Source organism: Lepidothrix coronata, unplaced genomic scaffold (genome assembly GCF_001604755.1).
Source record: "Lepidothrix coronata isolate B3197 unplaced genomic scaffold, Lepidothrix_coronata-1.0 Scaffold86, whole genome shotgun sequence".
In the NCBI taxonomy this organism is placed as follows: Eukaryota; Metazoa; Chordata; class Aves; order Passeriformes; family Pipridae; genus Lepidothrix; species Lepidothrix coronata.
Genome location: NW_016690266.1, coordinates 23,914 through 38,724, shown reverse-complemented (window position 1 = coordinate 38,724; position 14,811 = coordinate 23,914). Strand labels below are relative to the sequence as shown.

At 38.3% G+C, this 14,811-nt stretch overlaps 1 protein-coding gene across 1 annotated transcript in view; it reads left to right on the top strand.

Annotated features, from left to right (window-relative positions):
• MYLK (myosin light chain kinase) overlaps positions 1-14,811 on the top strand; it is a gene marked incomplete at its 3' end in the record, with an annotated part of 183,550 nt that overhangs the window by 148,649 nt on the left and 20,090 nt on the right. Inside the window, exons 19-21 of the mRNA XM_017820844.1 lie at positions 6,654-6,704; positions 8,342-8,469; positions 11,735-11,888. Coding sequence (XP_017676333.1) covers positions 6,654-6,704; positions 8,342-8,469; positions 11,735-11,888 — 333 coding nt within the window. The remainder of the gene's footprint in view (positions 1-6,653; positions 6,705-8,341; positions 8,470-11,734; positions 11,889-14,811) is intronic.

Genomic DNA, 14,811 nt, shown 5'->3' with positions numbered 1-14,811 from the left:
TGTACTTCTCCTGACCTCTTTGGTCCCTGGGATGCTTTTAGGGTCAAAGAGGCTATCCAAGCCAGTTCCCTTAGTCCCATTCATTTCCCAGAAGGCTCATGCTGCTCTGCTCCTGGCTGCTGCAAGATCCAAGACATTTTCTGCACAGTGAGTGCAAGTACTTAGTGTGTTGGAACAACATGACTTACGTTGTCAGTGAAGCCTCTGACCAAACATTTCAAGGAAAAATTAATCTTTTTTTCCTAAGAGAAGCCAAAAATTCCGCTTTTAGTTTATGTAAATCAAATTGCCATTAGCTATTTTTAAGACCTAAATAAGATTTCTCTGAAACTCTGGGTTATGAAAGGTGCTGCCTTCATTCCTCAGGCTTGGGGCCCAAGGGTGCCACAGGCCCTCACAGCCAAGTTGGGCTGAAGTAAAAAGGCAATGTAAGATTTAACTTGGTGAGACTGAAGGTTAGTTGCACCACAGATGAAAAGAAAATTCAGTTACTCTATGTATAAAGTGAGCAATGGAGAAACAACTAATTTTTTGTCCAAATCCCTTCCCCTGAGTGCCCAGTTCAGCCCTGCTTCACTAATGCTGGGTAGGCATTTTGAACCTCTGCCAAGTTACTTTACAGCTCTCACCATACTGATATTTTCTGAGTTAATGTTGGCACAGAACAGTATTTTCCATGTGTGTTTCATGCAGTCCAACCTACATATCTGTATGTTGACAGAAGAAGACAGAAATGTTTATTGACTGTCTCATGCAGAGAAAAATGGATAGTTACTGTAACACGGCCTTGAAGAGGTGCCGTGCATCATTAATTTCCAGTTCAGTCATTGACCAGAAATCACAGATCTCTGAGGCATGTCATAGAAGCATTGACCAAAGTTTCTTCGCTATAAAACAGGGACCTAAATCCAATGGCTTCACTAGTGTGCAAAAAGCACATAATACCTAGCTTTTCCCACTGACACCATTTGAAGCTCCTGAATGTGCAGATGACCTGACAGTATTTTCCTGTGTAATGGGCTGGTAGCTAGTAACCTAGTTTAGATTCCTGTTCCTACACACTTGGGCACAGGGTTTTGCCATCTAATTGTAGATGTCCTTGCAGGACATGGGAAATGTGAAAATTAAATCTATATTTAAGAAACTTACGTTGCTGTCTTGCTCCCACCAAGAGGAATTTTAGTGGAATTCACATGACCCGGGTTGTTTATAAGCTCTATTTGATACTGCATCTCTTCTGCACTGCTCAGATTTGCTTTAATTGCAGAGGTTGCTCAAGCACTCTGCTACTCAATTGCTATGGAATTGTTTATTCCTCCACCCGAGCTGTTTTCAAATACTGAGTTATTTTCAGTGTACCATATCACATTATTGAAGCTAGTATATGCTAGCTCTCTTGTGACTGCAATGCAAAAGTGAGTATTTCCTGGGTTTTATTTTTATTTTGAGACAGAGGAGTCTGTATTTTTTTTTCAATTGGAGTACAATCTCTGCGTGATTTAGAAACTAAATATGGGATGTTGCAACAAAATGACAGTTGTTTTTAATGAAAAATAAAATAAAAGCTTTTAAAAACTGTTCTGAAGCACACAAACTCAAATAACTGACTTGTATGGAATTTAGTTTTCTAATTTCTGCTTCTCATCAAATTTAATCAGAGTTGCTTTCTGTTTTATTATATTTAAATACTAAATATTATGAGAAATTTGCTCTTTGAGAAGCAATGTAGCAAAAAGCTTACAAAGCTTTTTAAAGCTTACAAACCTTTTCAGGCTACTGGTGTTTGGTGCATTATGACTGTCATTTTACTCTCTAGCAATTAGCATAGGTTAATGGATTTATGAACAAATTGGTAAATAATGATGTGTTGTCTTTTTCTGCTATAGTTGTAGCCATCATCCTTCTGCTATTTTATCTTGTCTGTGCTAATACCTGTAACAAGTTTTTGTACCATCAACTAAGTCTGTGGGTGAAACAAGTATAGAGCAGAATAATTCATTGCCTTGACCACAAGACCAAGTGTTTTATTTTTTCTGCACTTCTAGCTGTCAGTCATTCTATGTTTTTTGGCATAGCAAGGAGTAGTGAAACTTTACAGACGAACAGTCACCTTTGATTCAGGCCCTGATATCTACCCCCAGAAGGCTTTTAAAGAGATTACACTGACGGGATTCATTTACATGTGAAAAAGAGAGACCTCATAATATTATCATATCCTGTAAGTTCAAAGGATTCAAGTGAGATGGGGAAGAAGGAGCGGATACTTGAATCTCCATTTTCCATAAATTTTCCATAAATATTCTTCTTACCATAGTGTCTGACACCTTACAGACATGACTTCTTTTTTCAGTTTCTCTTGAACTCTGAAGATGAAATCTTGACATGTTTTGCATGAGGGGAAAATTGTTTCCTATGTGTCTGTAGTATTAGAGTGCCCTAATCATCAGCCCTTCTCCTATCCTGAGCTATTCCATGAGCAGATAGAAGCAGGGATAACATCCTTTTGTTAACCCAGTTAGGTAATAACTGTACTTGTTTACCAGGTGCTGAAATCCATCACTACAGAGGACGTGCACATAATTTTAGGCATGTCCTCTGGGGAAGACAGTAGGAATTATGGATTAGTTGGAAATACTATCGAGTACTGATTTTTTTTTCAGATCCTAAGAGTTTTACTTCATGCTTTGTGAAAGCAAGTTGTGTAGAGAGCCATTTCAGGGGAGGTCTATGCCTATTTTTAGTAAAATTCCAAAAAAGGGAAGCAAAAAAGAAAGACAGAGGCTCTGAACATATCTGCTCTCACAAATACACCATTGGGGAAAGGAATAGCACAACCAAATGTCCCACAGCTCACAGCCTGTATGGGATCTTTCCCTTTTTTAGTTTATGTCCCCCCCACTCAAACACAAGGTCTCTAAGAGGCAAACCTGCCTATAAAGTTATGTAAATACCAGCCCTTTAATGTTTATGTTAAGTTGTTTCTAGAAGGCAGATTCATTTAAGGGGGGAATATTAGTCCTTTTTCTTCCAGGCTGGTTTTCAGTGTCAGCCTATTTCAATGTAAATATCAAAAGAGAGACGAACCGTCTTTAAAAAAAAAAATGCAGCAGAAGCAGACTTGAACTAACATTTCCAAGAAACTCAAATATTTTAATGAAAACAGTCATTTGACCTTGTGAACTTTTGGTAATTTTATTAGATTTTTTCACTGTCTCCAGCAGCTTTTGAAACAAAAGTTGCATTTCAAAAAGATGCGTAAGATGAGCTGGTATTCTCAAGGAAGATCTACAAACAGTGGAGTAAACACTATTAGCCAAAGAAGATGGCTTCACAGAGCCAGAGACCTGTCCTTGTACTCATCCCCTTCCACCCCATCCCTGCCTTTCATTTCTGCTCAGGGCTATTTGTGTCTACAAAACAGGATATTCAGCCAGACCTTCCAGCAAGCCTGCATGGTTTGATGAAGTCCAGTGACAGTCTGTATATCCTCAGTTAAGTGAATATAGTGTCCTGGTGGGTAAAAACTAAAATTTAAACAAAAAAAATTTATTTACTTATAAAAGGAAGTACCCTAGCTGAATGAAATGATGCGTTCATGATCTCTGCTTTGCTGCCGTGGTTATTCCAGGGCTAGGAGGTTTACCATGAATTTACTCCACTTACAGGGTAAATGAATCTAGTGGTTCATTATACATCCTAGCATGTATAGAATCATTGTTCTTGTTAATGTGATGAATTGAATGTCACTGACTGTAGTTGTGAATGAACAAATTATGCAGTTGGGATCCCTTCCGTGATGAACTGGGTGGTTGATAATAGGCAGAGAAAAGTGAGAGGGGTATCTGAGTATATAGATGTCCATTTTGTGCAGCTATTGTGCAAAGGAAGAGAATCACATTGTCAGCAAGGAGGAAAAAAGCTTTAGAGACATTAAAGAATCAGTGTGAAACATGAACATTTGGAGAGTGTGATGACTCCACCAGCACTTTGCTTGTTAACTGAGGTACTGCAACAAATATGCAATGTAGGCCAAGAGCTGAGTGAAAATCATACTGGATTCAGGAAGTTGGTTTTCGTCCTATTTGTCTGCAGTGACATTTCTGAAAAATAGCAACAAAAACTCTGCAACCCAAAATGGCACTTCACAAATTGTGCTTTTTCCTTCATCGTTGCTGCTCTTTGTTCATATCAAGCTTAATGTAGTGTGGAGGCAAACAAATTTGTGTCATTGTAGTTTGTATTGCAAGCCATTGCAGCTCTGAGGAGAGACCCAACAGCTACTTCATTCTCAATTTAGAGAAAAGCAGAGAGTCTGCTTTTCTCTAAATATAGCACACGCAAAACCAAAAATGTTTACACATTTTTAAATGATATAACTGAGTTAATTTACATGGGATTGTGCATCTAATGAGTAACTAATGCATTATTTGCATTAATAGGAATGTTTAAAAGCAGATGGTAGACTCTACAGCTCTTCCAGCTGGCACCTCAAAATAAAAGTAGTTTCATCCATGGAATATGGCTGCAACCTGAAATAAGAGTTTTAGCTCAGGGTGTGACCGTGCAATGACAAAGAGGAAAGCTGCTCTGAAAACACTGCTTATCGCTTTTGCTCATACAGCTTTGGCAGGAAAGAGGATGTGGAAATGTATTTGCTGTCACTTACTACAGCAGTCAGGGTACATGTCACTCTGCTGGTGGTCCAAAGAGTAGTGGGTCCCTTTAATCACAGTTGTGCTCCTTGAAGGCCTCAATTTAAAAAGCATGAAGTCCACATGGAAGATGCAGCAGGACAGATAGACAGCTCATGCCCTGGAGGTCCAGTTACACCAGGATAAACACCTCACAAGTTCTCATCTTATCCTTTAACCGGTTCTGTTGAGCTGACAGTCATCGAAGAAAGGCTTCCTTGGCAAATATGCAACTATTCTTTTCTGACTCAGCCATAAGTACTGCAAGAATATCCTACCTCTCCATTATTGTGTTTCTAGTTCCTGCAAAATCCATAAAGGCAGAGCATATGAAAGCTAAGAATACTTTGAGAGAAAATCACAATAAAATAGAGGTTTATAAAAGGAAAGGTTGCAAAAACTTTTCTGTATTCACTACATAGCAAAATATTCTCCAGAATGAACTGAATAAACACTGGTGTTGACAGCTAAACCATTAGGTAGTTTTGAAATAATTTGGTCTTTTCATAACCTACAGCACACCACCTACTATGTCCAATTACTCTAAAACTTCAATTCAGTCTTCATATCTGTCTGTTGCCTGAGCTATAGCATTAAACTCCCATGGTGATTTTGCAGCTCATGGCTGCCAAGTTTCATGGGGCATCAGATGATAAGTTCTGGGGTATCAGCTCTATTTGCTGCAGTTAAAGGAGTTAAAATAAAAAAAACCTGCTTTTATTGGCTTGGTGAATTTAGGGTGATTTTTTTGCTGCTCAGTGTTTTCTAATTTGAAATAACTTTAGTAAATAAAGAAAACAATGAAAAAAAAATTCAAAACTTTTCAAACTGTTATGGCTATCACTAGGCACCTATGTATATTCTGCCAGATATTCTAAAGCACTTAGTACATCCTGCTTCCCTTGGAGGCAATGACATCTTAAAAGCCAGACTACTGCAATCAAGCTGCCTACTTGAGCTTATATAAGGAAATAAGGAATGTTCTTTCACAGCAGACACCATCCTCTGGCAAGGACGCTTAGGACAGCAGACAAAAAGAGGGTGCTCAAAAAGGAATGAGCTCCTCTGCTTCTGGAATTCAGTGGTTTGAAAGCATCCAAACTGTTACATTTCATGGCCCCCACTAGACCTAACTCTGATTAATTTGTGCTTTTGAACCTGTTTATGTTTCTACATTGTAAAACATTTATGTGTCTGTGAACGCAGATTATGCATGTTGTATTTAAAAATAATTCTATTTCTTTTATGCCTGCTGCCTGGTAATTTAATTGGGTGGCTTCTAGTTCTTGTTTTGTGAAAAAGAGTTAATAGTCCATTTTCTACCTACCTGTCTTCTCAACTGTGTTTCTACTTACAATTCACGATTTATAGAACATTATCTTTTTTACATGTCCAGATTTCAAGTTCTAAGCCATATTTTTGTTGCCATGGCCCTTTTTTGTGTGTGTGTGAATATAGCCAAAATTTATACCTGTTTAGGGAATAGGATGAGGCAGAGGGGTGATACTAGTATTTACTGTTGGTATATCACTGTTTCTTTGCTAGCTCACAAGTGGTATGACAAGCAGTACGTGGTGTTAACTGAGCTCATTTAGCATTGATTATGCTGGAAATCTGAGCAGAAATTCAGTATGAAATGGATCTTTTCTTCACCCCAGTTAAACTGCTATAAGGAATGGACTATGACAGATCATGGGAGACGTGTAGCAGATTTCTTTGATTCTTTTAAAAGTTTCAGCTTTAACTGTGAATATTCTGAGGATCATTCAGGATACTAAAAGTGTTTTTAGAAAGTATTTTTAATTCTTAAGTTTAATATGCTGGAAGAACATATTATATTTTCCAGTGCCAGCAAGGCATTGATATGGATGTTTGTAGTTAATCTGGTGCCTCCCAAAGCTCACCTTTGAATTAACATGGTTTGCTTTTTGTTTGTTTTTTTGTCTTTTTTTTTTTAACTAGGCGAAGCAACGGTGAAGAAGAAACCAGCTCCAAAGACTCCTCCAAAAGCAGGTAGTTTGTTGCACGTCACCCACATTTCCAAGTACAGCTGTTCACCTAATAAACTTGTTTGTATATGTGATTAAATGGTGGGTAAGTCCCTTTTCAGAGTTGTTAATGAGGTTACACTGTACTAAGAATCAAATTATGAGCATCCAAAGAAGTTACTATCAGATAAACTATAGCAAGGTCTGTCTGAGACAGGGTCCTACAAAATACTAGGAGCAGTGTGTTGCTCGTGCCCTTCTATATATCCACAACATACCCTGGCCTTCTGTGAAAAGAGACTTTTCTGTGTATCACAGAATGCCACCTCTGCATGAGTAGCTACCACAGATAAGGTGATAGATTCTACTTTTCCTCATCACTGGCATTATGTGTTCATGTGTTTGCAGTCTCCTAGGCAAAGCTATCTATATTAAAAGTTACATGGAAAGTTCCTCTATAGGAACCTGCTTTCAGTGTCTTAAAACTTTGTCAGACTTTTAAACTGTTCAAGCTGTTTTGTACACCAGATATGTGCCTCAGCCCAGTTTCCTTCAGATTTTTTAAAAAAGACTTTTCAAAGAAAAAGCCTAGAGGATCGAGGGGAAGGCCTCTTTTTTTAATTACATTGAAAAGGAAAAGAAAGCACTTTTTTCATGCCCAGTAGCCCTGTGCTTTGGAAAGGAATGTTATATTTGGCAGTGAGGTCATTCTAATATTAGGGAGTGCCTCTTACCATTTCTGTCAATAGGTCCTCAAGTCTGCCCCCTTCCCCTCCAATACACACACACACAAGAATATTTTTTTATTGTGCTGCTTTTATAAAGCAACAGTACAGATTTCACCCTGGAGTTGTCTGGCCTATGATATTTCTGGCATCTGACCCCAACAGCTACCGGGGTCTGACACACTCAGTATCACAACTGAGAGACAAGGGTGTAGCACTATTAGCAGAAGAGATGTTCTGCCATCTATTGATACTCAGGCAGTGAGAGGGAAGAGGAGGAGGAATGTCTGATTCAGGAACAGAGAAATATGAATGGGACAGCAAGGTTTAAAAGAAGCACTGCAATACTCAAACAAAATGATTCATCACTGCTCACCGGAAAATTTAGTGTGATGGATAAAGACACCGAATTCCTTCCTTGTCTCTCATGATGTTTATCTGGCTACTGAAGCCATAATCTTCGTAGGTCTTGAATCTTAAATTTTTCTGAGTGCTGCTGATGACATCAGGGAGCAGGTTTGCAGACCCCCTCCACATATGGAGATTGATAAGAAGTTATCTGGAGCCATTCTTCAAAGATACAAAGTGCAAAAGAAAAAAAAAAAAGTTTTTCTGAAAAAAAACCCACAACAAAAAAATTTCATAAGCTGTCTATTTGGAACTAGTGGTAGGTCTAAATGTTTTTGTCCTTTGGATGTCTGTACCTTGGTTTTGCATGAGCAAACTTCAGATGGATAGATTGTTATTGCTTCACTCCACTAGAATTAACAATGTCCACAGAATTGTTTCATTGCAAACAACATGTAACTGTTAATCTGGATTTCAAATGCTGCTCTGAAACTGTTGAGCTGAGACATGTATGTGTTTTGAATTTTTTTAAAAAATTAAAGTATAGAAACCTAAAGAGAGATTTTATTTATTTTATTTTTCCCATCAGCTGCTCCTCCTCAGATTACTCAGTTCCCAGAAGACAGAAAAGTCCGTGCAGGTGAATCAGTGGAACTGTTTGCCAAGGTGGTAGGAACAGCACCCATAACTTGCACCTGGATGAAATTTCGTAAGGAGGTAAATTGTTTTTTGGTCTACTTTAACAATCATTGAAAAAGTAGAGCTGGAAAGGAGCACCAATGACCATTTCCCATTTGTCCATCTCCCTTACTGAGGAACATGTCACTCCTGACAGATGTTTTCCTCCTGTCTGCTGAAAAAGTTCCACTAATGAAGATTTCACAATCTCCATTAGCAAATTATTGCAGTGCTTAAATATCCACAGTGGGAGAATTTTTTTTCCTGATGCCAAACCCAAATTTTTCTTGCTACAGTTTAAACCCTTTTCTGCCTGTATCCTCCTATAACAAATTATCTTTTCTTTGTGAAAAGGCTTAGACCATGTAATTAAAGGATAGGTAATGGAGAATATATAGGTATCTGAAAAGTATCTGTCACAGGAGATACTTCTGTTCTTCAAAAAATGACTTCTTCATTGATACTGAGCCTAAAATTATGTCAGAGGGGCAAAATGCCATATAAAAAGCTTGAGTGAATTGCATGACAACACAAATATCACCTTACAAGGCACAACAGCAATCCATGGCATGAGTGCCCTCACACTCTGGGTTTAAAGTTCCTTCTAATTGAATTAATATACTTAAACTATAATACATGTGTCCATAAGGGCAGCTCCTGAAGCAAGTTGCTATAATGAAGCAACTTAGAATCAAACCACTTTAAATTAAATAACCCAATATGCAAGTTCAAACTGGAAGATGAAGTGTCATGTTAGGACAGAGCAAGTATAAATATGTACTGGAGCTGCTATTCTGTTTACTTTATTCTGAACTTGTTATGCACTCTATAGAGCATAAATAAAAACATCTCCTCCTAGAAGGAAGTTTAGACTTTAAATCCAGATGTGTCAGCATTTAATTGAAAGAATTCAAAACAGTTTGCTAGTGCAAAGGGTATTCCAGAGTCCATCCTTCCTAACTCCAAATAACCTCTTACTTTAGGGAAAAGGGTGGGTTTTTTTTCCTGAACTCCTATATTTTCTTAAAATTCTTTAGCTTCAAGACTACTACTATTCAAGACTATTAGTTCTTCTGTAGTTAACTACTTCTTTCCACAAAAAATAGGTCTCAGAAGCTCCAGTGACATTCAGTGTACGGTTTTGCTAAACGCTATCTTAACATTTAGGTAAAATGTACCCTCAAAAATAAGTTTCTGGTTTGTGCGGAATTTTGAGTTAATTTTTGAATACAATAATCTTATTTACATAGATTTGAAGGCCTTTTTTATATACAAGAGCTATATGATAACAGAGACTAGCAGCTCCTATTGCCCATATTAGATCCATAATCTGTGATTCGACATACTTTTTCCTTTTTAAAATTCTATTTTTACCATCTTCATACTTTCTTTTTAGTTATTCACTATGAGACAAAGTATTGCAAAAACATACATTAAAATTACATAAAAATTTTTATATGGTTCATTATGGCAAATGAGATAGAAAAGGAAAAAAAGTTCAGGAATGCTACTAAAAACTGTAGGAGGACAAGTGAGGGCAGCAGTCTCTCATGTATTACTTTAAATGGGGAGCCAGTTACTATGTCCTGTGCTGCACCATTATTTTGCTTTATTTTTCTCTTATACTTCACCACATATTGTTTTAGGCTTCGATTTCTTCCTCTTCTATAAATGTGGTTGATTTCAGCTCTGTTCCATTCCCAATCCTAAAAGTGAAAATCAGCCAAGTGTTTTAACAATTTGCTGGGGGTTATTCATACTCATTATTTGAGCAGACCCAGGAGGAGGTGAGTTGTGATTTCAGCCCTTCCACTGTTTGCTGCAGTGTGCCAAGGAACTTGTCCTCTCCACATTCCTTCCTCATATTCCCTCAGGTGCAAGAGAATCACTCACAGGTATATTCCAGGCAAATACCTTTCGCTTGAAGAAAGGGAATGTCACAAATTTGTGACCCATGCTGTTGTACGTGGTAGCAGTGTAGTGGAGGGATGCTGGAACTGTGCTCAGCTGAAGAGGGGAAAGCCTTTCAAAGCCAGGGAACACAGGGATCCAGCTTCATGTTCCCCATAACCGATGCAAACCGCTGAGCATCCTTTCAGGGCTTTCTCTAAATAACACAGATCTAGTTCTACTATTACCCTTTGGTTGATTCTAATGAAGCAAAATATAAGGAGTTTAGAATCTCACAAGTATGGGGGCAGAGCAGAGCAACTTTCAGTATAATTTAAACTTTAATGCTACATAATCCCGTTTGTTAATTTTCTGTCTGAGTTATTGTAGGAGAATCTTTCTCAGGTTACTTTTGGGCATATGGCAGGGCATGTGTAGTATCTCAGTTGAGGAAAGAGCAGGGAAAGTCCTGCTCTTAAACTTTTAATTTCTGTTCTCTGGATATATGAGACAAGATAAGGCAAACTAAATAGTCTTCATTTTTAATGAAATTCTGAGAATGACTTGGAAGAGTCACTTATCTAAGAAGGAAGTGGTGGGAGGAAGAAGGGCATTGACATTATGTTGTCTCTTTCATAAGAACACAGTGTACAGCTTCTCTAATTGCAGTGTAGCATTATGAGCTTTTTAAATAATCTGTCATGTCTCAAGCTAATACTGATTAAAATCTAAGTCACCTTGGCCATTTATGCTATGATAGCTCTGTTTCAATTAAAAACTAGTTCATAATATGCCCATGGTATTCAGCAGAGATTTTGATTTTCGCTTCTGCAGAAAATAAAAGTGCTACAGGGAAGCTCATTCTGCTCTTTGAATGTCTCTCTGCACAGCTGTAGCATTACATCTCCATTTCAGTCAACGTCATCTTTAATTGTTCAAACACAAGAAACTGTGCTCTGGTTTATGTGGAAGTACAGAATAAGGCTGGTTAAGACAAGAGGGTAAAAGTCACAGCCATGGATGATTTGCACGTTCGGCCTCTGTAGTGGAATGGCAAATGCACTAGGGCTAAACCATTGGTCCACTGTGGTTTCTGTGAGATACGTGAGACCAAACTTTGCTCTTTTGACAATTACACAGTTTCCACTTTCAGCTTGTCAAAGAGAAGTTAGAAAAGTGAAACTCCTGGTCTTTAGTGGGGTTCCAGTAACAACAATGCTCCCTGTTGCCTTTGCAGGACTGGAGTCATTATAATGTTCCACTGCATTTCTAGATGCTTTGTGTTGACTGCATGGTTTAGCAGCTGCACTTTTTCACTTCTGTGATAAAGTTATCTGCAGATAATGTTAAATATGATAATATTTTGAGCTCTTTCAGATATGAAGAAATTTATAACTTTTTTTTTATTTGGCAGATTAAAGAAAATGAATATATTAAAATTGAGAATGATGAAAACAGCAGCAAGCTAACAATATCATCGACAAAGCAGGAACACTGTGGATGTTACACCCTAGTTGTAGAGAACAAACTTGGCAGTAGACAAGCACAAGTCAACCTTACAGTTGTTGGTAAGTCCATGATGTTTTATATATATACTCATTCTTCAGACATCACTCTGCATTTGAATTGCATAGAAAGATACACAACAAATTAAATAAAATAATCAGATAAGTTAAAAACACTAAAATAAAAAGCTAGTACTTCAAAAAATATCAGGACTGGGCAGTGACATTGTAATAAGGACTATAAGCAAGTTCATTAGGGCTATACTGTGTTTATTTTGAAAAATTTCCAATTCCAGATGAAGATATAAATAGCTCAGACTTAAAAAAAATAAAAATCCACCCACAAGATAAAAACAGCTCCTGTCTCCATTTTTTGTTAGATACCACTTGTTTTTCCCATTTAATGCTTGCAGCATCCAGATGTTTGCTGAACTGCCAATTTTAAAACTCTTAGTTCAGGAAGGATTGAGGTAGTTTCTAAAAGTCTGTGCAACTGAAAACATCCTGTTGCTTGGGGGAGAGAGATTTTGTCCTTTTAATTTAAATTCCTACAATTGTCTGCTGTTTTACAGTGACAGAAAGCAGGGAACAGAGGCGCTCTGGTTGGAATATGAAGCTCTTCATATGTAGGGGCTTTATATTTTTTCCACATGTGACTTAAACCTTCCAATAGCTTTGTCAGATGACCCTTCCAGGCTATCAGGTTTGTTGCAGCAGGCTGTGGACAGCTGCAGATAGTTGTAGTCTGCAGTATGTTTGCAGATAAACCTGCAGCCTGGTTCTAGACCAGCTAGCTGGAGTATCAGCCAAAATCTAGAGCTGTGACATCTAGGTCTGAAAGGGCTAATGAACCCACCTTGGTGTGGCTGCACAGCAAAGAGTTTCCAGGGAAATCTAGGGATTTCTACAAGCAAAGATGGCAATTGGTGTAAAATATTGATCTGGGTCTGTCTCTGGGTTCTGTTATCTGTGGCCTGCAGGGGGTTTATGACATAAGGTGGGGCAGAGCTCCCCCAGGTAGTTGGATGAATTATAGTTCCACCAGCAAGGCTGCATCCCAGTCACCACTTGTAACTGCATTGGCTCTGCTGTGCTGGCAGCCATGGGGACTGTGAGCAGGGGAAGAAACACGGGTATAAGGCCAAAGACGAGTACTTGACTCCAATGAAATCAATGGCAAGATGCGTTTAACCCAAGTTGAACTGGAAGTTCATTCCAGAAATCCAGTAAATAACATATGAACTTTAACAGTAGAATCACACTTTCAAGTACAATATCCACTGCCACAGAGTGAATGTCCCTTGGTTGCACACTGCTCTACATATTGTTAATAAAGGTCTCCTGATTGTTTAAATTAATTTCTTTCATCCAGTCTGTGGCTTAAAAGATAACTGAATGAATGAGTATAAATATCAAGCAGATTCCAGCAACGTGCCAGAGAATTCAGGAATAGAAGAAAATAGAATCAGTAATTTTCACATGATGCACAGATAAATTGTACTACTTCTTCCAACAGTGGGTTGTGCAGGTCAGAAGTATAACTCAGTTAAAAATGAGCACCAGGAAAAATTGGTCCTTGAGTAATCATCATATACATTGTTTTGGGTGCAGCATTTGGCTCCAAAGCCCCAACACAGCTGATTAGCAGCTAGAAGAATGGCAGGAGATTAATTGCTCTTTACATGCCCCTTCTTTTCACTCTTTCCTAGACAACTGCTGCAGGCCGCTGACTATAGTAGGTTATTGGGCAAGATGGATTATTTCAGCTGAACTAGGTCGACAATTCCTGTTATCTTGTCACTGTGTGAGCCTTGACTCACTATTATATAAGTCACTGGTTTATGTCCTTTGGAGTTAATTGGTTGGAAAGTCTTTGAATTCTATAACCTTATAAAGCTACATCTCAGCCTCCTGCTTTGCTCTTCCCTAAGAAATGTGCCAGAGAACAGTGGGATTCCCAGAGATGCTTTTGGGAGAGTTGGGTGAATAATCCTTACAATGTGCAGGAGTTTGCCATGTGTTTTGGCTGATGACAAGCTATCTTTTTCCAACTAAAAAGAATAAATTCTCTCTTGTAAAATTGCCAGCTCTTCAGTGAGACATCTCGCTGATATCAGCACTGCCGAAGGCATGACAAGGCCTCAAGACTCCTAGTTTGTTACACATGCATTTTAAGGCCAGACTTTTCCATCTGAGTACTCAAAAATGTGGGAAAAGGGAGCAAAAATGTCTTCCTTGTAGGAAGTGGGTTCAAATAGCACTACTGAGACAAAATCCTTCACACTGTTTGCACCTTTAAAGGTGTTAAATGTTCATGAACGTTGGAAAGTACTTTTCTCCAAAGCCTGCCAATCAAAATAGGGAAGATATGTTTCTCTGAATGTACAGAACCTGAGATTTCTGACTCTATCAAAGCTCATTCTTAGTCCTAAATTCCTGCCTGTCTGTTCTCTCTGCTCCATCCAAAGTACTGGGAAGAAACTTGCCCTCCCTGCTCTGACTCTGCATTCGCAACAAGCATTTGTGGAGAAAGTCCTGGTGCTAGAGATCAGCTCTGTCTGCCTTAGCTATTTATAATAAGGCTCTAAACTCTGTGTGAGCTGCCTCCCTGTAAGTTTAGCGGTAAAAGGCACATCTATATGTATGCTGAGTGCTCAAAATGCTGCTGCCTGACCAAAGTCCACAACTGAGTCTTGAATGTATTGAGGGAAAGTACAAATACAGAACATCTGCTTTCTGGAGGAGTGTGTCTGAGCTGACCCAGTCCTGTGTTTCTCGAAGAGCTAGCTAATGGGCTTGGCTGTTCTGAAGTTTGGCAAATCAAAGACATTTGTTAAAATATAAAATGAAATAAATATGTTAATGAAGAAGTATTTCTTTTATTATTACCTCTTACAACTTGCAAAGCCTTCATGCTGATGGGCAAGCTTCTCATGTGAAAGACTCCAATAAGCATTTCTCAAATTAAATTTGGACTGTAACACAT